The sequence below is a fragment of the Sarcophilus harrisii genome, chromosome 3 (genome assembly GCF_902635505.1).
Source record: "Sarcophilus harrisii chromosome 3, mSarHar1.11, whole genome shotgun sequence".
NCBI lineage: Eukaryota > Metazoa > Chordata > Mammalia > Dasyuromorphia > Dasyuridae > Sarcophilus > Sarcophilus harrisii.
This window is the reverse complement of record NC_045428.1, coordinates 588,599,244-588,620,466: the sequence shown is the minus strand read 5'-3', so window position 1 is coordinate 588,620,466 and position 21,223 is coordinate 588,599,244. Positions and strand designations below refer to the sequence as shown.

Below are 21,223 nucleotides of genomic sequence, written 5' to 3'. Positions count from 1 at the left end.
GGGCAACAAAGAAAGGAGAAATAAAAGGAGAGATGCAAGAAGAGGGAAAGAGAGGAAAGGAGAAAGAAGAGAGAAAAGGGAGAGAAAGATGGAGAGGGGAAAGAAGAAAAGTGGAGAGAGGGACAGAGATCAAAAAGAAGAGTGTGGGGATGGCTAAGTGAGGCAGTGGTTAGAACACAACTGCTGGAGTCAGGAGGATCCAAGTTTAAATTCAGCCTTGGATACTTACCAGCTGTGTGACCACCCTGGGCAAATCACCTGAGTCCAATGGCAGATGTGGTCAGATCAGTATTTACACTGGTAGTTATGAGAGCTGGAAGTAGGTGGGGTGGGAGAGGGGTGTAAGGGAGAAAGGGAAGCAAAAGACTATTTTAGTGATATGGAGCCTATCTGGAGGAATACTAGCTAGCATTGGGACAGAATTTTAAGATTTGTAAAGCAGTTTCCAATTATTCTACTTTATCCTCACAACATCCCTGGGAGGTAAGTGCTATTATTTTCCCATTTTGCAGACTAAGAGGTTGTATCAACGTCAGGATTCGAATTTAGGGGTTCCTAAGTCCAAGTGCAGCACTATCCGCTGGACCACCTAGCTGCCTAGGTGAAGATTTGGTGACTGATTGCTAAAGAGGAGAGAAGGGAGTACAGGATGATACTGAGATTTCAAACCTGGAGTGCTAATGGTGCCCTCAAAAGAACTAAGGAAGCTTGGAAGAAGGGGTTTGAGGAGAAAGATAATAATTTACTTTTGAACATGTGGAATTTGAGGTACCTACAGGATGTCTATTTTGAAATGCCCCGTTGGTTGTTGTCCTTCGTTCTGGAAGAAGACCAACATTATGTTAGAATCCAGTTACAGTGTGACTAACTGGCTGATACACCAATAAGAACTCAGAGGGCTCTGCCACAGATTGGACACAAATAGTCCCTATGAACATTTAGGGGACTTCTCTAACTTTGTGCATCTTGAGTTTCTTCTGAGCTAATTCATTCTGCTTTGTTCATAGAGCACGGCACCTTCTCTGAGAATGCCATGCGGGGTGGTCCTGTGCCAGTGTCTCCCATGTCATACAATCTATTCTAAAGTTCTTAAGAGATGCAGAAAGATTATTTTTTTCTTTTTTTATTATTATAGCTTTTTATTTACAAGATATATGCATGGGTAATTTTTCAGCATTGCAAATCCTTTTGTTCTAACTTTTTCCCTCCTTCCCCCCACTCCTTCCCCCAGATGGCAGGTTCCAATACATGTTAAATATATTAAAGTATAAGTTAAATAAAATCTATGTATACATGTCCAAACAGTTATTTTGCTGTACAAAAAGAATCGGACTCTGAAATAGTATACAATTACCCTGTGAAGGAAATCAAAAATGCAGGGAGACAAAAATAGAGGGATTGGGAATTTTATGTAATGGTTTATAGTTATCTCCCAGAGTTCTTTGGCTGGGTGTCGCTGGTTCAGTTCATTCCTGCTCTGTTGGAACTGATTTGGTTGATCTCATTGTTGAAGAGGGTCACGTCCATCAGAATTGATCATCATATAATCTTGTTGTTGAAGTATAAATTGATCTCCTGGTCCTGCTCATTTCACTCAGCATCAGTTCAAGTAAGTCTCTCCAGCCCTTTTTGAAATCATCCATGCAGAAAGATTATTGAATATATGAACGGATAAAATCAGCAAAAGAGAAAGCAAAAATAAAAAAGGGAAGAGGCTGGGACAGAGCCTAAGGGATACAGAAATATAGAAATAGATGATACATTGGCAAAGGAGCCTGAGGAAGAATGGCCAGCTGGTAGGAGACCCAAGAGAGAGATGTATCCTGAGAACCCACAGAGAAGAGAATAAAGGGGAGTCAATGTCTCCAGAGAGACTGAGGATAAGAATTAAGAAAAGGGTGTTAAATTTAGTAAGGAAGAATTGAATAATGAGTTGAGTGAAGAGATCAGAATACAGATTCCATAGGAATAATAAAATGGAAGAGGAAGTTGAAACACTGACTATGGACAGCTTTTTCCAGGAGTTAAGATTCAGAAAAGTATATGGAACAATAGTTATCTAAATAGTGGGATTAAGTGGCTTTTTTCAGGATGGGAAAGAATTGGGCATGTTTATAGTAGTAGGGGGAAACAGATTAGAGGAGATAGGGTGATTAGATAAAGAAGATGGTGCTAGGAGCAAGGGGCTGAAAGAGAGGAAATGGGATCAAGAGTATATGGTCTTAGTAAGAAGGGTGAACTCTTTAATAGAGACTGAAATAACTAAGTGAGGAAAGGATGAGAAATAAATCTAGGGGGTTATGAGACGGGGAGGGGAGGGACCAAGGAAAATGGGAGAAGACACAATTCTCAGCAAATAGCTTCAATTTCTTTCAGTCAAGTATGAGGGTTTTTATTTGAAAGTGTTGGGGGGAAATGTGCAAAAATGTTTAAAGGCAGCCCCTTTGTGTAGTGGCAAGGAACTAGAAACTGAGTGGATGCCCATTAGTTGGAGAATGGCTGAATAAATTATAGTATATGAATGCCATGGAATATTATTGTTCTGTAAGAAATGATAAGCCATTTTTTCTTTTTCATTTTTTTTTACTTTTTGATCTGATTTTTCTTGTGCAGCATGATAAATATGGAAATATGTTAGAAGAATTGCACATGTTTAACCTATATTGGATTACTTGCTGACAAGGGGAGGAGGTGGGGGAAACGGAGGGAAAGAAATTTGAAACACAAAGTTTTGCAAGGGGGTGAATGTTGAAAAGTATCTTTCCATGTATTTTGAAAATAAAAAGCTATTATTTTTAGAAAGAAAAGAGAAGAAATAATAAGCAGGCTGATTTAGGGAAGGTCTGGAAAGACATGAACTGATGCTCAGTGAAATAGAATCAAGAGAACATTGTACACAGTGACAACAAGATTATGTAGTGATCAACTGTGATGGACATGGTTCTTTTCGATAATGAGATGATTTGGGCCAATTCCGGTAGACTTGTGATGGAGAGAGCCATCTGCACCCAGAGAGAGGACTCTGGGGACTGGATGTAGAGCACAACATAAATCTTTTCACCTTTTTTGTTGTCGTTGTTTGCTTGCTTTTTTTTTTCTTTATCAGTTTATTCCCTTTTGATCTGATTATTCTTGGGCAGCATGATAAATGTGGAAATATGTTTAGGAGAATTGCACATGTTTAACCTATTTTGGATTACTTGTTTTAGAGGAAAGGGGGAAAGTGGGGAGGCAGGGAGGGAGGGAGAAAAATTTGGAACAAGGTTTTGCAAGGGTGAATGTTGAAAACTATTTTTGCATGTATTTTGAAAGATAAAAAGCTAATTTTTTTCTAATTTAAGTTTTAATTCTTCACCTATAGTACTCACATTTATCACTTCTTGTACACTCAGAACTCTTAATCAGAGTCACACTTGGACAGATTCAATAAGCACAAATGTGCTCCAATTTTTTAAACTGTAATGTTATTTTATATTTTCTTAAAAGCTAATTTTTTTTTAAAAGAAAGTGTTGGGGAAAGGATCAAAAAAGATAATGTATATATATCCACTGTACATGATTGTGTATAAGATAATGTATAGGTCACACTCGGGCACTAGATGGCGCCACAGTGCACAGAGCACTGAGTGGAGTTGGAAGGAATCATCTTTCTGAGTTCTGCCTTCAAACACTAGTTGTGTGATCCTGGACAAGTCACTTCCCCTGTCTGCCTCGGTTTCCTCAACTGTAAGATGACCTGGAGAAGGAAATTCCAAACCCTTCCAGGATCTCTGCCAAGAAAACCCCAAATGAGGTCACGGAGAATTAGACATGATTGACACAACCGGACAACAAAAATGCGTTCCACTGAAGATGCTTGGTCTCAGGTCCAGCAGGTCCTTGTGACCCTAGAAGGCACTGTATCCCTGCATTAATGCTACAGCAGGAGGCAGCAGGATTTGGCGGCTCACCAGGGCTAGCTCTATTTGGACGACAAGCCCCCAAACCTTGTCTCATTCTCTCTGGACACGCATGGAACAACCTGCTAAGTAAGAGACTGTAGTCTCCCTATTGGCCAACAGATGGAGTTCGGTCTGTAAAAATTCAGACTGCTTCTGGCCTCTAACCCTATCCCTCCTTCCGAGATGGGGATTGCCAATCATCTTCCTCTTCCAGGAGAATGAATATGAACCTAAAGACAGAGGGGCTCAAGTCTCTGATGGCACTTTAGCTAGGTCGACACATCACATGTTAGTGATTTTCAGCAGTAGTCCTTGTTTTTAACGTGAGGTTGGGTTCAGCTGAAGTGGGGACTGTCAGTGATATCTCCTCCCGTCTTCAATCATGGTCCTTTCAGCTCTATTGGAAAGCCCCTTCTCAAATTTGCCTTTTATACTATTTTCTAACATAGGAAGGATTAGCAACACTAGCAGGTTTTGCAAGGGGGTGAATGCTGAAAACTATCTTTCCATGTATTTTGAAAATAAAAAGCTATTATTTTTAGACAGAAAAGAGAAGAAATAATTATTTTGAATAGGAGAAATGCTGCCAAGATGACAGCCTTATTCTCTCTTCCAGAGACACCCACTGAAGTCCGGTGGCAAGACAAAGGCCATGAAGACCAGAGGTGGCCTGCAGTACAGTAGATGGCTGCCCAAGCTCTCTGTGCTCCGCAGCACCTGGTTCGCCCGCCACTGTGGCCACTGGAACCTACTGTTTCCATCTGCCCATTCTGCCAGGACAAGTCTTCACACGCCTGGGGGTAGACACCCCTTAACTCACTGGTTTGAGATCCATCAATTACCCTCAACCTGGTCTGGCCTGTCTACCCGGCTGGTTTTACCAGGGTGTGGCCGCCGACATACTACAGCTTCTTAGAGAGAGTCGAGTGCCAGACATCAAAGATGGGCGGACAGCCCCGAAAAAGGCTCCGCAAGCTGTCACCCCAGAGGTGCTAATCCTCTGTGAATGCCCATGCACCCTTGTGCAGGATATCCACATAACGATGGTTGATTTATCCTCTATAGATAAATAAGATTGTTGTTGTTCAGGCATTTCAATTGACTCTTTGTGAGCCATTTTGGGGTTTTCCTGGCAAGGATACTAGAGTGGTTTGCCATTTCCTTTTCCAGCTCATTTGACAGATGAGGAAACTGAGGCAGACAGGGTTAAGTGACTTGCCCAGGGTCACACACCTAGGAAGTGTCTGAGATTAAATTTGAGTTCAGATCTTTCTGATTCAGGTCCAGAGCTTTATCCATTGTGCTAACTGCCCCTAAATAAGACTAAAATAGAGGAGAAAAAAGGCCTGCCCAACAGGGGTATATAGAAAGAAGACATGCATAGTTGCATAAAAATAGAAGCCACAGGGGTTCCCAGAAGAAACAATTCATCACCATCATTTATGCCAGTTGGTGAATTGGCCGACTTCCCGGATTGGCACATTGAGCTTGTGAGACATTCTCCTCAGTGCCCCCTTAAAAAAAGAGTTCTGACAGTCACATAGTCTGTCTGATTCAGATATATAAAGAAGACATATCCCCAAAATCAATTCTGATGAGGGGAAACAACTGACTCCATCAGCAACTCCTCTGTCTGCCTGATTCTTCAGCCTTGGGGCAGATGATTCTCTCAGAACACGACGACTCTGTTTGCCAGCGTGGACTCCACACAGGGTCAAGTTTATGTGGCTAAGACCATAGTTCCAATGAAGATTCCCCTAGTAGGTCTCAGAAAGGTCAGGACTCTCTGCCAAGCAATCAGACTCACTTAAATTGGGGCAGGTAAAAGTAGGGATAGCCAGGGCACAATGCCCTTGTGTGTTCCTGTACTTTTTGCCTTGTATGTTCACGGATGCATACATTTATTCCAATATATTTCTTTTTGTTGTGGTCCTTCAAACATTCTTCCTCTGTGTCCAACTTTTTGTGACCCCAACTTGGGGTTTTCTTGGCAAAGATGCTGGAGTGCTTTGTCATTTCCTTCACCAGCTCGTTTGACAGATGAGGAAACTGAGGCAGACAGTGTTATGTGACTTGCTCAGGGTCGCACAGCTAGTAAGTGTGAGCTCAGGAAGATGAATCTTCCTGACTCCAGGTCGGAGGCTCTATGCTCTCTGGCGCCACCTACCCACCCCCATATTTAATCAGATTTTTATATTATACTCTTTTGCTCTGTAGAGGCAGAAGCTCATTTTGTAGGTCCATTTGTCAGCCTTTCTAGTTGGATCTATCCCATTGTTTAGTAGGCCCACCGTGATTATTTCTAAGCTTATTTGTTTTTAATTTATGGCCCCCTCTCAAATATGCCTTGATATGGTATTAAGGAGCTGTAGTAGATAGAGTTGCAGAACTGTAGTCAGAGAGACGTCAATTTAATTACAGCCTCAAACACTGCATGACCCTGCACAAGTCATTGTTTCTGTCTCCCTCAGTTTCTTCAGTTATTAAATGGGTTAATTTATCTCACGGGATTGTGGGGAGGATCAAACGATAGAACATTTGTATAAAGTGCTTAACATGGCGCCTCACACACAGCAGGTGCTGTGAAAATGCTTATTCTTTTTCCTTACCTTCTCTCTTGATGTATTAAGCAGATGAATTGGGTTTTGACTTTAGTCACTAAAGCAACCTTTCCGGTGTCGCTCTGCATTGTGCAACATCCATTGGCATCTATTGTTGCTGTCTTTATTTTTAAAACGGCATTCAGAAGTAACTTTCGGAGATGCTAAAGGAGGGAAGAAAGAAAGCTATACGTTTCCAAATGCAAAATTACTGTGAATATAGGTTATAGCCTATATGGAATATATTCCATAAATCTGCCCTGTTGGTATACCTAGAACCACATCTCAAAATATTACATCCACAACATGCATTATGGGCACCTGCGTATTTGTCTGGTGACACTTATGACTACTTTTCTTAGTTCTCCTGCAAACTCATCAATTAATCGACTTGTCACTTGGTCTTAACCCTTCTGACCGTTCTAGACCAAAATACGATCTGATTGAGGTTCTAGGCCAGGAGTTCTTAACTTTTCGTGTATCACAGGCTCCCTTAGAAAGTCTGGTGAAGGCCTTTTTCCAACCCCTCTTAATTCTGGAGCCTTCTCTTAATTATGTCCTATTTGTGCCGTCTAATAGCTTGTTGGTACATATTTGCTCGCTTCTCATCTCCCTGTTAGACTGTAAGCCCCTTGAGGACAGGCACTGTCATTTGCCACTTTTTGTATCCCCAGCACTCAGCGCAGCATCCGGTACAAGCTCTTTATAAATGGTTATTGACTGACTTCTTGATGCATAAAATGTGTAGTGTTACAAAGGAAGAGTATTGAAAGAGAGTGATCAAAATACTGTCAAAACAAAAGCAGGAGCTTCTCTGCTGAGCTGACAGTGACCAACCATCCTTTTATCCGGGGACCTGCACTTCCCACTCTGGGCCAGTGGATGATTCAGGGGTTATCAATGACTACAGCGTTATATGACTTAGGTCATATAATATATGTCCCGGGCATAGATGTGCTGGGATCAAGACAACGATCCGCAGCACTTCCACAAACATATAGGGAAAAACGCTCTCCACTCCCGGAGAGATGATAATTATATGACTGGCATTCCCAGCTCAGAGCCGGTTGGCTGATCCAGGCCGGCTATCTCAGAGTCTCCAACGGGAGCAGGGGAGGGGAGAAGCAGTGTTTAAATGGCTTAAACCTTAGGTAGGAACGAGTTAGTAGTTCTGTTCAATCCTCCTCTACCAGATTTTCCCAAGACGGTGGTGGCTGAGACAAAGTTGATTGGCTCCACCGGCAGGTGAAAATGTTTTCTTCATTTAAATCATACCTTTGTGAGCTACTATTTCATCTGAGTCTCTCTTCAACTAATGGCCAGGCTCTCCCCAAGATCCTCTTGGCTAAATCTAAGTACCTCACTCCTCTCCTCTTACCGGCTCACTAGGGAGTCTGGCTAAATCTCCTCCGGGCAAGAGGATCTACAGGTGGGAGGTGATCCAGTCTAATCCCCTCGTTTCACAGATTGGGGAAACTGAGGCAAGAAAGATTAAAGTGATTTGTTCAAGGCCATATAGACTGCGGAGAAATACGGTTATCGAGCTGGAGAGGACCTCGGAAACCTAGTTTATAAGCAGGAAGGCCCAGGAAGTGAGGTAATTTGGTCAAGCACACGTCACCAAGGCCACAGCTAAGATTCATTCTGGGCATTGTAGCCAACTTCCTCTGAATGATGGTGCCCCGGGATCAACTGCCAATTCATTTTATTTTTTTTTTATTTAATAGCCTTTTATTTACAGGATATATGCATGGGTAACTTTACAGCATTAACAATTGCCAAACCCCTTGTTCCAATTTTCCACCTCTTACCCCCTCCCCACCCCCCCCAGATGGCAGGATGACCAGTAGATGTTAAATACATTAAAATATAACTTAGACACACAATAAGCATACATGGCCAAACCGTTATTTTGCTGTACAAAAAGAATCAGACTCTGGATTATTGCACAGTTAGCCTGTGAAGGAGATCAGAAATGCAGGTGGGCACAGATATGGGGATTGGGAGTTCAGTGCGATGGTTCTTAGTCACCTCCCAGGGCTCTGTCTCTGGGCGCAGCTGGTAACCGCCAATCTAATCCTCATTCCCAGTCCCGACCTTTGCTTTCCATGTGAAACCAAGCCTCCCCCTCGCCTGCAGCTTTGCCCCGGGCTCATAGCGGCCCTACCCTTCTCCTGCCCGGACACCACGCCGGGGGGCGCCAGGGCTCTGTCCTCCAGCGCAAGCCGCTGGGGACGAGGATGCGAATTTTATTGCTGGTCCTTGCGCTTCGTGGGAGCCTCAGGGCGGGGCTCGGGGGAGGGACAAGTGGCGGCTCACAGCGCGAAGCCAGACAGCGCCTCCCCGCCAAGGAAAGGAAACGGGAAAAGAAGGGAAAAGGGAAAGGGCGTTCACTGAAACCAAAGCAGCCTTTAGAGGGGCCTTTAGGTGGCGCTGCTCCAGCTAAGTTCGCGCGTCCTCCCTCCCTCGTCCCCGACGCCGCAGGGCCGGCCCGACGGAGATCCGGAAAGAGGCAGCGGACGACCCCCTGGTCGCCGGGTGCAGAACCCAAGACGCCCACGTCGGTGCTCTTGGTCTCCCTTGTATTGCGCTCTGCTCACAGAGGCGCTTAGCGGGCGCTCCGGGCCCGGGAGACTTGTGCGGCGGCGCAGCGCTGGGGCGAGGGTCCGCGGGGAAGGGGCCCCCGCCCCCCGGGAGGTGCGAGCCGGCCGTCGGCGCAGGAGGGAGCGCGCGTTCCCTCGCTGTGTATGAGATCGCTCCGGTCGCGTCCCTTCTCGGCGGCTTCCCTCGGGGTCTGCTTCCGCCCGTTTTACACGCGAGGAAACTGAGGCAGGGCGCCGTGCCTCGCCGGGGCCCCGCGGCTAAGGAGCGTCGGGAGCCAGGTTTGAATCGAGTCTTCCTGACCCCGGGACCGGCCAGCCCCCCCTTGAAGGACGGCAGGAATCTAGGATTTTTTTTTTTCAATGAATGTTTAATAGATTTATTTCTAAAAGAAAAGAAAATGAGGGCACTCGGCCGAGGGGCGGGGTCCGAAGAGGGAGTGAGGGGAGGGGCTGCCGGCGTTTTCGACGCCGATTGGCTCGCGGAGGCACGACGGGCGGATTCTCTGGCCCAACGGGAACGCGCAGCGCTCGTGGCCGCTCTAGCCCGCCGGAAGCCTTCGCTTCGCCGCCTCCCTGCCCGCCCCGCGTCCCGGGCTCGCGCATCCGCTTCCGGTCGCGAACCCTCCGTGCTGAGGGTCACATTGAGTCGGCCGAGTTCCCGGGAAGAGCGGCGACAGGGACGGCGAGAGCGGCGGAAGCGGCCTCAGGTGACCCCCCCCCGTCCCGCAGCCCCCCACCCCCGCCACTTGTCCGGACGCCGCGTAACCTCCCGTGGGTCGCAGCCTTCGCGCCCCGCTCTCTACGCGCCCCGGTGTGGTGTCGCGGCCTTTGCATCCCCACTGACGCCTCGCGCTCTATTCTCTGCGCCCCCCTTGTGCGCTGCGCGGCCCCCGTTTGTGCGCATACCCGCCCGGGCGCTGCGGCCCTCCCTGGGTCGCCGCCCGTGTGCCCCCTCGCTCCGCCTCTCCGCAGGCCTCTGCACTGGCCTCTGCGCCGCATGTCCGCGTGTACCCCTCGCCCAGCCTCAAATATGCCCCTCGCCCACCTTCTCATCTGTCCTCAAGGCGCCCCTCCCACCCCCCCACTCCCCGATGTCTGTGTCACCGTCCCACCTTCCCACCCCCAGACACATCCCGACTTTATCACTTGCCCACCCCCACGTACGCAAACACCCCCACCCTGCACGCTCGCCAGACTAATGCCCACTTGCTTGCTCCCCCAGAGAGGCTGTGCATCCAGCGAACCTCACTCTGCACCTGCCTGCACACAGCTCCTCCCCCTGTGTACTCCGTTCTCTGTATTTGAGGACCCTGCCCTGCATTCCCGTACCCCCATGCCCCGCCCCACCCCCATCTGCTCTCCTCCAGCCCTCTCGCATTGATTGTGCCTGAATATGCTACACAGCAGCCCAGCCATCCCCACCCCCACCATGCCCAGCCTGGTGGATTCTGCTCCCCCACCCCCCAGACTTCCCCCTCTTCACTTCCCACCGCACAGAGTGGGCCAAGGCCAGGATTCTCACTCTGAGCCTGCTGCCTCTTGGCTCACCAGGATAGACCCTCAGGGGGTGGGGGAGGTGTTCTATTAGTCTAGGATCATGAGTGACCCTCTGCTGTCTCTCCAGTCCAGGAGCCACCATGTCTGAAGACATCAAGACCAAGATCCGAAACTACCGCACTGCGCCCTTTGACAGCCGCTTCCCCAACCAGAACCAGACCCGTAACTGCTGGCAGAACTACCTGGGTGTGTAGGGCGGCCCCTCTCTCTCCCACCCTGTGCATTCCTCCATCTCTCCCAGCATGAGATCTAACCCACCATCTGAGCTTGGGGTTTTCTTTTCTTAAAAACTATACAACAAATACAATACAATGTAATTTGCAGGGTAACTAGTGTGACCCTATGTATTTCATTTGTAAGCATCTAAAACTGTTTTGAAGAGGGAGCCACAAGATTCCCCAGACTATTAAAGAGATGCATGATACCAGGAAAGTTAGGAATTGCTCCTTCCCGACCCCTGAACTATTTATTCTCTTCCATAGGATGTCAGCTCATGGAGGGGAGAGATTCTCTTTGCATCCCTAGCATAGGGGCTGACACAGAGCAGACAATAGATACTTGTTGAATTGAATTGAATCCCAGGGACCTGGTTCCCCCTTGAGATCTCAGACCCCTAAGTTCCATTCTCCCCAACCCTCATGGGCTTCTCCGTCCAGCTACTAATCCCCTCTTCCTCTGCCTCCTAGATTTTCATCGTTGTGAGAAGGCCATGACCCAGAAAGGTGGCGATGTGTCTGTCTGCCAGTGGTACAAACGTGTCTACAAGTCCCTCTGTCCCCTGTCCTGGGTATGTAGCCTCAGGGGGAAGGGAGAGGACCCTGTGTGGGTTCGTCCCTTCATTTATGCCTGCCTTTAGTGACCAGGGATGCAAGGATGTCCCTCCAGTCGTGTCTGCCCTGAAAGTTACCTGCTTTGGGTACTGCTAGTTAGGGTTGGCCCCACGGTTCAGGACCTAATTGTTTGCTAGAGCTACGGGGCCCGGGTAGTAGCCCAGACCACTTGTGTCACCCTGAGAAAACCTGCTCTAACCTCCTTTGGATCTTTCCCTTTTCTATAAGATGGAAGGAACAACCTTTGGGGTAGAAGGGCTGAGAAAAATGAATGTGAACCATATGTGGAAAATAGGATCAGACCTGAAAAAGAGGGGGAAACTCAGCCTGAAGCAGGTTGATATTTTTCTGTCCTCTGTAGGTGAATACTTGGGATGATCGTAGAGCGGAAGATACCTTCCCTGGGAAGATCTGAGCTGCTTCCTCTTCCTCCCTTATCCCCACCCCGATGTCTGGGGCTGGATCCCTTCTTCCTTCAGAGCCAGGGAGGAACGTGATCTGTGGCTACCCCTACTCTGGGGGCCAATCATGTTAAAATAAACTGTGTTGGAATCAAGCAAGTGTTGAGTGTCCATGAATGTCCACAATAGGCTGCAGAGGGAAGAAATGGGATGGGTAGGTGAGGAGAAACATTAGCCACTTTCTCTGGCCTAGAACGTAGACTTCAGTTCCCATGAACCTAGAATTGCTGCTTTTGCCTGTGAGTGATGTTTCATGGATCCCAATCTAGATGGGCACAGACAGGATCTGAGTATTTCTGCAGAGCTGCATTTCTCAGGCATAATGAGGAGTGGGCAGTTTTCTTCAGTCTGAAGACTAAGTAGGGGTTTTGGAGAGTTTGGGGGAGGTGTTCACCCTCAAAAACTACTTCTGTAGTGGGACCCTATGCTTTGTCGTGAAAAGACAGACGGGCTCTTGGGGTCCAGTTCCCTTGAAGTCTAAGGGAAAGCGCTTACCTTTCCTACATTGGTCCGTTTATCTTAATTGTGGGTGGAAATATACAACCTGGTGAAGTTGGACTACGTGTTCAACTTCCTGTACCATCTTTTTCTACCTTTGTTCACAAGATACAGGTTGCCCATGCTGAAGGATATCATCATGGAAACTTAGGAAACGGAAGTTTTTGTGTGGGAACAATGTTAGTTTGAAGTTGAATTTCTGATAACTAAAGATGTTAGAAAAACAGATAAAATGGCTCATTTGGTTGGTTCATTCTTGAAAAAGACCAAAATGGCATCACTATGTTAGAGTAGGGTTACAGTGTGCTGACTGTAGCTGATCAGACCAATATGAGCTTGGAATGTTCTATAGGTTGGACACAAATAGTCCCTATGAACATTAGCTTCTCTAACTGTCTTGGCATTTCTTCTGAGCTTATTCAGTTGCTCATAATAAGTAAGTAAATCAGTCAAATGGGTTTTGTAAATATTGTACCTCAAGTTACATGAGGTGCTGCTGTACTCATAACACCAAAGATTCAGGTAAGTCTGTCAATTCACATGTGAGTATTCCTTTCAGTGGGACAGATAGTAACTCTGCTAAGGGCTTTCTCTGGATCTCTTGATTGGGAAGGGAAAGGGGGTACTGTCCCCATTAATCCATGCCTTGATCTTGTTGCATGTCCAGTTCACCTGTCCCTCATGCATCCTCTTATAACTTCTTTTACACCAATTATCCACAGGTCTGCTCTCACCCTCTTGCCTTTATGTTGCCCTTTGGGTGACCAGCTTCCTCAAAGACTGATGTTCCATGTTTTTGAACCATACATAATACAATATCCTTCATAGGAAGGAGGTGTTTAAAAAAAAAAAAAAAAAAAAGCTGGATTTTAATTTTAAGTTGAAGCTTGGGAATCATTTCAAAGTCCTGGATGTTTTTCCAAATACAATCCAGTTCACTCTCCAATGCTGGGTCCAGTTTACTGTCCATCGGCAAGGACTGTTGTAGCAGTACCTAACAGATCAGCCTTTTGGGTTGACTAGTCAACTGCCTAGAGTAGCCTGGGTGACAGCCTACCTTTGTGTAGCAAGCACAGAGCTTCCTGCTTTATACCTCGGTTGATAATCTAGGGATCATTGACGAACACCCTTTCCTGGAGTTTTTGTGTGATTTTTAAATCATAATTTCAGCATCAGTTTCTTTTTTTGGGGGGTAGTTATTTTATTTTTAACACATTGCTTTATGAATCATATTGGGAAAGGAAAATCAGTAAAAGGGGAAAAACCATGGGAGAGATTAAAAAAAAAAAAGTGAACATATGTATTCATTTACATTGTCTCCTTAGTTTTTTTTCTGGATGCAGATGGCATTTTCTGTCTAAAGTCTATTGGGATTGGGTCACTGAACCACTGAGAAGAACCAAGTCTTTCATAATTGATCATTGCACATTCTTACTGTTAGGTGTACAGTGTATTTCTGGTTCTAATGGATTTGCTGAGCATCAGTGCATATATATCTTTTCAGGCCTTTCTAAAATCATTTGTTCATTTTTTATAGAACAATAATATTCCATTATCTTCATATACCACAACTTTTTCAGCCATTCCCCAACTAATGGGCATCTACTCATTTTCCAATTCTTTGTTAACACAAAAAGAGCTTCAGCATCAGTTTCAACTCCCCCCAAAATGATAAAATAATCATTAGTATATTTGCTTTAAAGCAGTCTTTCCAGCCAAGTTGCATTAGTTGTGCCATCTACAAATAAATGTAATCCAGCAAAATGGTCTTGGTTCTTCTCAGTAGTTCGATGATCTAAAAAAATCCTAATAGATTGGATTTGGAATCAATGACCAGGAAGGATGAGATAAGGGCCTAAACAAAGATGGGGGTTGTGTGGATAGAGAGAAGTGATCAGATGTCAGAAATGCAATGGTATGTTTTCAAAGTGGAAATGTTTTACTTCCTATTTGTAATGAGTGTCATATTTCTTACTTTCTCAATAGGTGGGAGCAGATGGGAGAGAACTCAGAACTAAAAAAAAAAAAAAAAAATCAATTTCAATTGTTAAAAAAGAAATACAGCAGGAGAAAAAATAGGATTTGGTAACTAGTTGGACATGCAATGTTTAATAAATGCTTGATGATCAAAGGAGATAATAACTAAGATGTTCAGCATAGTGCTTGGCACATCGTAAGCACTATATGTGTTAATAATTATTATTTTTAAACTATGATACCATCAAAGAAAGAGCAAAAAGTCTTCTGTGTATGAAAATATAGCAGCTGTTTTGTGGTGCAAAGAACTGGTAATTAAGGGTGCATCCATCAATTGGAAAATGATTGAACAAGTTATGTCATATGAATGTGATGGAAAACTATTGTGCTATAAAAAAGGAAGAGGTTTCCAAGAGGTCTGGGAAGACCTGTATAAACTGATGCAGAGTGAAATTAGCAGAATCAAGAGAACCATTTATTTCACAACAGCAAGACTTAAGAACTTTGATTGATGTTGGGAAAGGAGCCAGGAGATGGGGAGAAATTAATAGAGAAACAAATAAAAAAAGCAATATCTCAGATAAGAGACGGAAAAAGGCAGAATCGAGGGCAAACTCACTTACACAATTTAACCCTAATTAGTAAGATCTATACAGACTGGTCACAAATCCACTTTAATTTCAATAGCTGCTATAGCCCAAAATGCCTGAAACTGAACATTAGCCACACAGCCCTACACGGGGTTCTAGCTTGACAATATTCTAGAACTTGTATACTACCATTGCCTTCAAACTCCCAGGGTTATCCCTTCAGCACCACAAGGATTAGAGTGGATGCCTAGCAAACTCATCCAAGGAAGGCAATTTTAAGAGCCCCAGGCCCCCAAATCATGCTTCATAAGAGCCCTTCCTAATCCTAAAAAGGTAGCAAAACAATATGTATAGCAAACACTTCCTTCCCTCAAGGCCCTTACATTCTAACAGGGACGCGGAGAACAGACACAATTTTTTTTTTTTTTTTAATTTTTGGTTGGAGTCCAAAATCCAGCAGCGCCCAGCCACACCCACAAGGTTCTTGACAAATGCTCCTTGGACTGGGAAGTCTCCAGGAAGTCTGGATGAAAGGGATCATCAACCTTACTAGTCTGAGTGGATCTCTTCTTTGCCACTAGGTGGTGCATGGCAATCGGGAAATGTTTCCACTCCACTAAGCACTGAGCATGGATGGTCAGAGAGGAACAGAGGAATTAGGTGGGATTTTAGGGGCTAAGGCTACATCATCACAGAATGCTGAACTCTCATAGTTCTTCTGTCTGCTTTTGTGAGGAGTTCTATCATCGTCTTCAATTACATGTACTAGGAAAGCCTCCACCATCTCCTTCCCTTCCTTCCTCCATCTCAGCTGATCTTGGTATATAGTTTTAAAACTTAGTTACACAAAAGCTGTTTGACCTCCGCACACATATCTACACCAAACTGACACCCCCGCCCCCTTAGTGGGTTTGTCCACTGACTTTGAGTGTGTTAGTACATGTCCATCTTTAGCATGTTACAGACTCTGAAGCTGAGCTCTAATCCAGGGGCAGCTTAAAGGGGAGGTCTCAGGAAGACTGGACTTTTGAGCTAAAGAGAGACCCAAACTCCTATGGGGCAGGGGAAAGGACTCAGACACTTGACTCTGTGATCTTGGTCATTGGTTCCATTCACCTCGACTTTCTAATATGGACAAACAAGATGGGGCTACATGCTGGTGTTTGGAAAGCATTTTAAGAACATTTTGGAGACAGGTGGATCAGTAAATAGAGCACTGGCCCTGGCGTCAAGAGCACCTGAGTTCAAATGGCACTTAATACTTAGTTACATAACCAAAACTGGGTCCCACAAAAAACATGTCTATTTTATAGGAGAGAAAACTGAGGCTCAGAGTTGGCCTTGGTCAGAACACAGGCCTTTGAACTACTTGGCCAAGTTAGTTATTTCAGTCATATCTGACTACATAATCCCATTTGGAATTTTCTTGGCAGAATCACTGGAGGGTTTTGCCATTTCCTTCTCCAGCTCATTTTACAGATGAGGAAACTGAGGCAAACAGTAAAGTGACTTGCCCAGGATCATCCAGCTAATAGTTTTCCATTTCCTTCTCCAGCTCATTTTACAGAGGAGGAAACTGAGGCAAGCAGAGTGAAGTGACTTGCCCAGGGTCACCCAGCTAGTGGTTTTCCATTTTCTTCTCCAACTCATTTTACAGAGGAGAAAACAGCCAGAGTGAAGTGACTTGCCCAGGGTCACCCAGCTGGTAAGAGTCTTGAGGCTGGATTTGCCCAGCACTCTATGCACGATGGCACCACCTAGCTGCCCCAGCACCTCCCTGCCTCTCGGTCTGTAAGGGGCCATCCATCTCGGATAATCTCCACATCCCACCTCCTACCAGCCCCTCCATGAGTGAGTAAACTTCCTCTCTCTGCTCCACTCCCTCTGGGGAACCTCAAAGCATTTTGTGCCCCGGGGATTTCTATGTTCCCCCCATCCTGCTCCTTTTCATTTGTGCATCCAGAGGTTGCCTGTGACAGAGTCCTGGGGCTCCCCTTTGGTTGGTCGGCATCCCGTGATCTGAGCGGTGAGGTTAGGTGGGTGCATCAGGCCCAGGGAGGGAAAGCCTGGGAGGCAGTAATAACTACAGCCCTTTGAAAGTAATACCAGACATGGGAAAGGGGACAGCCAGCCCCAGCCGGACCCCAAGTATAATACTCGTGTCTGCCCAGAGCGGGCAGGGGACATCGGAGATCATGGTCACACCAGAAAAAGGGGCCTGAACCTCAAGCCCTCCCCAGGAGATTTCATGGACTGGGGGAAGGTGCCCTCTTCCCTTGGGGTGGGGGTGGGGGGGTTCCTCTTACCTTGACCTTGCATCTCGAAATCCTTCTACATTCTGCCCCATCCATGGTTAGATTCTTCCCCATAAGTGAGAAATGAGCCTTCTCTTCCTATACATGTAGATTCTCTTTGGGAAAGAAGGAGGTCGTGTTTATGAGATCCTTTCTCTACATCTGGAAGGGACTTCAGAGACCCAAAACGGGGACGTGGCTCACTCAGTTTGAACCTAGATCTTCCGACTCCAAAGCCAAGATTGTTCCCGTTGTACCGGGCTCCTCCATGTTTCCGGGGTCAAAGAATCAGTCGTCCCCCACACTCTCTTTACAGTCTTTCCCTGATGAAATCCCTGCTTCACTAGGACCCCAGGAGGTGCTCCCTGATTTGTTCTGGCTTATTTAGCTTTTTCTTGACCTTGGGAAGGCTTCTACCAAATGAGCTCACCTCATGTAACGTCACCCCATTGGGTGGGAGACTAAATAGGGGATTCCTGATTGCCCAGAGCTAAGATGGAGCTTGTGGCTGAGGTGAGCATTTGAATCCTTCACAAGGCTTTCTCAAGGACTCCAGCCTGACAAAGATGACAGAAAAAGATAATGATGAATGTCGGGGAGGAGGAGGGAAAACTGGGGTGCTGATGCATTGTTGGTGGAGTTGTGAAATGATCCAATCATTTTGGAGAGCAATCTGGAGCTATGCCCAAAAGGCTGTCAAACTGCATCCCCTTTGACCCAGCAGTGTTACTATTGGAATTATATCCCAAAGAGATCTTAAAGGAGGGAAAGGGACCCACATGTGCAAAAATGTTGGTGGCAGCCCTTTTTGTAGTGGCCAGAAACTGGAAACTGAGCAGATGCCCATCAACTAGGAAATAGCTAAATAAGTAATAGTATATGAAAGTAATGGAATATTATTGTTCTTTAAGAAATGGAAAGAATTACACAAATTGATGATAAGTGAAGTGACCAGAATTAGGAAAATATTGTACCAAGTAACAGCAAAATTAATTGATAATCAATTGTGATAACTTGGCTCTTCTCAGCAATACAATGATCTAAGTCAGTTCCAATAGATTTAGGATGGAAAATGCTATGGCCACATCCAGAGAAAAAACTATGGAGACTAAATGTGAACCGAAGCATTGTATTTTCACTGGGCTTTTTGTTTATTTGCTTTTTTTCTCATGTTTTTTTTTTTCCCCTTTTTGGTTTGATTTTTCTTGTGCAACATGACAAATATGGACATATATTCACAGTAACAGCAAGATTATCTGGTGATCAACTGTGATAGACTTGATTCTTCTCAAAAATACAATGATCTAAGACAATTTCCATAGACATAGGATGGAAACTGCCAGCCACATCCAGAGAGAGAACTATGGAGACTAAATGTGAATCGAAGCATATTGTTTTCATTGGTCTTTTTGTTTGTTTGCTTTTTCTTTCTTGCATTTTTTCCCTTTTTGGTTTGATTTTTCTTACACAGCATGGCAAATATGGAAATATATTCAGATGTACATGTTTACATCAGATTGCTTGCTGTCTTGAGGAAGGGAAGGGAGAAAAGAGGGGGAAAAACATTGGAACACGAAATCTTACAGAAATGAATGGTGAAAACTATCTTTACATGTATTTGGAAAAACAAAGCACTACTGAGGAAAAAAAAAAAAAAGAATTCCAGCCTGATTCGATCCTCTGGAAAACTGTCCTTGCCTCTCAAGGCCGTGTTCCCTCCCCTGACTCCCTGCACTCCCACTGCTGACATGACCTCCCCCCAACCCAGTCATCCATTTCTGCAATCTCAGAATCATCTCCCACACCCCCACACAGCCTGTCACTTGCCAAGGCAGGTCATTTCTGCTTTCACAGTTTCCAGGGCTTACATATGAATGCAAGTAATTGTTAATCATGGGAAACTCCCAATGGGGGCCTTGGGGGCCTCAAAGGACCCCATAGGCAACCATTCCTGCCCACAAAATGGCACTGTGTCCCTAAGGAAGGGGTATTATTTTAGAAGGCCTCAGAAGGGAAATGGAAAACGGGGTTGTTATCTAGCAATTTTAGCGTCTGGGATGAATTCCACTGAAAGATGGGGGGTTGGGGGTTGGGGTTCAGTCATTTTCAGTCATGTCCAAGTCCTTGTGACCTCATTTGGACCTTTCTTGGCAGAGATACCAAAATGGTTTGCTATTTCCTTTTCATTTTACAGATGAGGAAACTGAGGCAGGCAGGGTTAAATATCTTGCCGAGGGTCACATAGCTAATCTGAGACCAGATACGAATTCAGAGAGATGATTTTTCCTGATCCCAGGCCTGGCACGCTGTTTGTTCACTAAGCCACCCAGCTGCCTAAGCATTTGATAAATGCTAAATTCATGCCTTTGGATTCATTCTTTGTGGAGGAGGGAGAAGGGAGAGCCATCCGGGATCTGGCCAAGACACAGTCAATTTTGAAGGAGAAAACTGGACCTCTGAGTGATAAGAAGCTGTAGGAAGGGCCAAAAGGAGAAATATCCCCTGCCTTCTCCTCCTGACCTTCCATAAAGGCTTTGAGAGGAGGAGGAGCCAGCCTTGGAAAGGGGCGCCGGAAGATACGGCGTCTCTGAGAGAGTGGAAGGAATCCAAAAAGGCGAGATCTGGGCTCATGGATGTAATCCAGAATGGGGTTATTAGTTGGGCTCCCATTCCTTCACATAAGGAAACTTGAGACCCGGGAAGGTCAAAAAGTTTGAACAAACTTCAACAATGAGATGATTCAGGCCAGTTCCATTGATTTTGTGAGGAAAAGATCCATCTGCACCCAAAGAGGACTATGGGAACTGAGTGTGGACCACAACATAACATTTTCACTCTTTGTTGTTGTTTGCTTGCATTTTATTTTCTTTCTCATTTCTTTCCTTTTTATCTGATTTTTCTTATGCAGAAAGATAATTGTGGAAATATATATAGAAGAACTGCACATGTTTAATATGTATTGGTTTACTGTCCAAGGGAAGAGGGGAAAGGGAGAGAAAAATTTAGAACATAAGATTTTATAAGGGTGAAGATTGATTATTATCTATCTATATATTTTGAAAATAAAAAGCTTTAATTTTAAAAAATTGAAGCAAAGTCCCACAGACAGTTAGTGGCAGAAGCAGGATTTGAACTTTGGCTGAAGCCAGAGGCTCCCGGGGTCTCAGTTTCCCATTTATATGTGATTTAAGCTTTGCAAAGTGCTTTCTTTATATACATCTTTGCCTTGGACCCTCACAACAGCCTTGTGAAGGAGAAGAGTTCTCATCACAACCATTTTTTTTCAGTGTTAATATTTTATTTTTGGGGGGGGTTTCCGGAGACAATTGGGGTGCAGTAACTTGCCCAGGGTCACACAGCTAGGAGTCTGAGGCCGGACTTGAACTCCTGACTTCAGGGCCGTGCTCTATCCCTCTGGCTGCCCTAAGGCAAATGTCTGCCAGAAGGTACATGACTTCTGCAGGTAGTGGGTGGGCAGAGTGCAAGGTCTTTATGCTGCCATCTGCCTGGCTCTGACCCGCAGTACCAGCGCCAAGCTGTGGGTGCCCTGCCAAGCCCCTGGTGCTTGGGAGTTTCCCAGCGGGTGTGGGGTCGGGGAGGGGGCCGGCCATTCCAGGATGTGGAGGGGTCACCGGGCTGAGGAGTGGCTCTGGCATGTGCTGACACAGGGGGATTCCTGGCCCTGGGCGCTGCCCCCGGAGCAGCGGGAGGAGGGAGAGAAGTGACGGCTGGACAGAGGAGGAGCAGATGCCCGTCCTGGGAGTGAGACCTGCCTCCGGTCCCTGCTCTGCTCCTCACCAGCTCCACGGAAAAGCAGCAGGGCTAGATTGGGTGATTCCGGAGCCCCTTCAGAATCCCGGAGGTCTCTAAGT

At 45.6% G+C, this 21,223-nt stretch overlaps 1 protein-coding gene across 2 annotated transcripts; it reads left to right on the top strand.

Annotated features, from left to right (window-relative positions):
- The first annotated feature begins 9,722 nt into the window (after positions 1-9,722).
- Positions 9,723-12,087, top strand: LOC100922461 (cytochrome c oxidase subunit 6B1). Of its 2 annotated transcripts, none has more exons than XM_031963800.1 (4): positions 9,723-9,851; positions 10,774-10,887; positions 11,388-11,488; positions 11,893-12,087. In XM_031963800.1, the coding sequence occupies exons 2-4, from the start codon at positions 10,782-10,784 to the stop codon at positions 11,944-11,946; spliced, it is 261 nt and encodes an 86-aa protein (XP_031819660.1). In that variant the 5' UTR covers positions 9,723-9,851; positions 10,774-10,781; the 3' UTR covers positions 11,947-12,087. The 2 variants fall into 2 exon arrangements, with proteins under 2 accessions (XP_031819660.1, XP_031819661.1); XM_031963801.1 differs by having other exon boundaries at positions 9,744-9,851; positions 10,769-10,887.
- Positions 12,088-21,223: the final 9,136 nt, after the last annotated feature.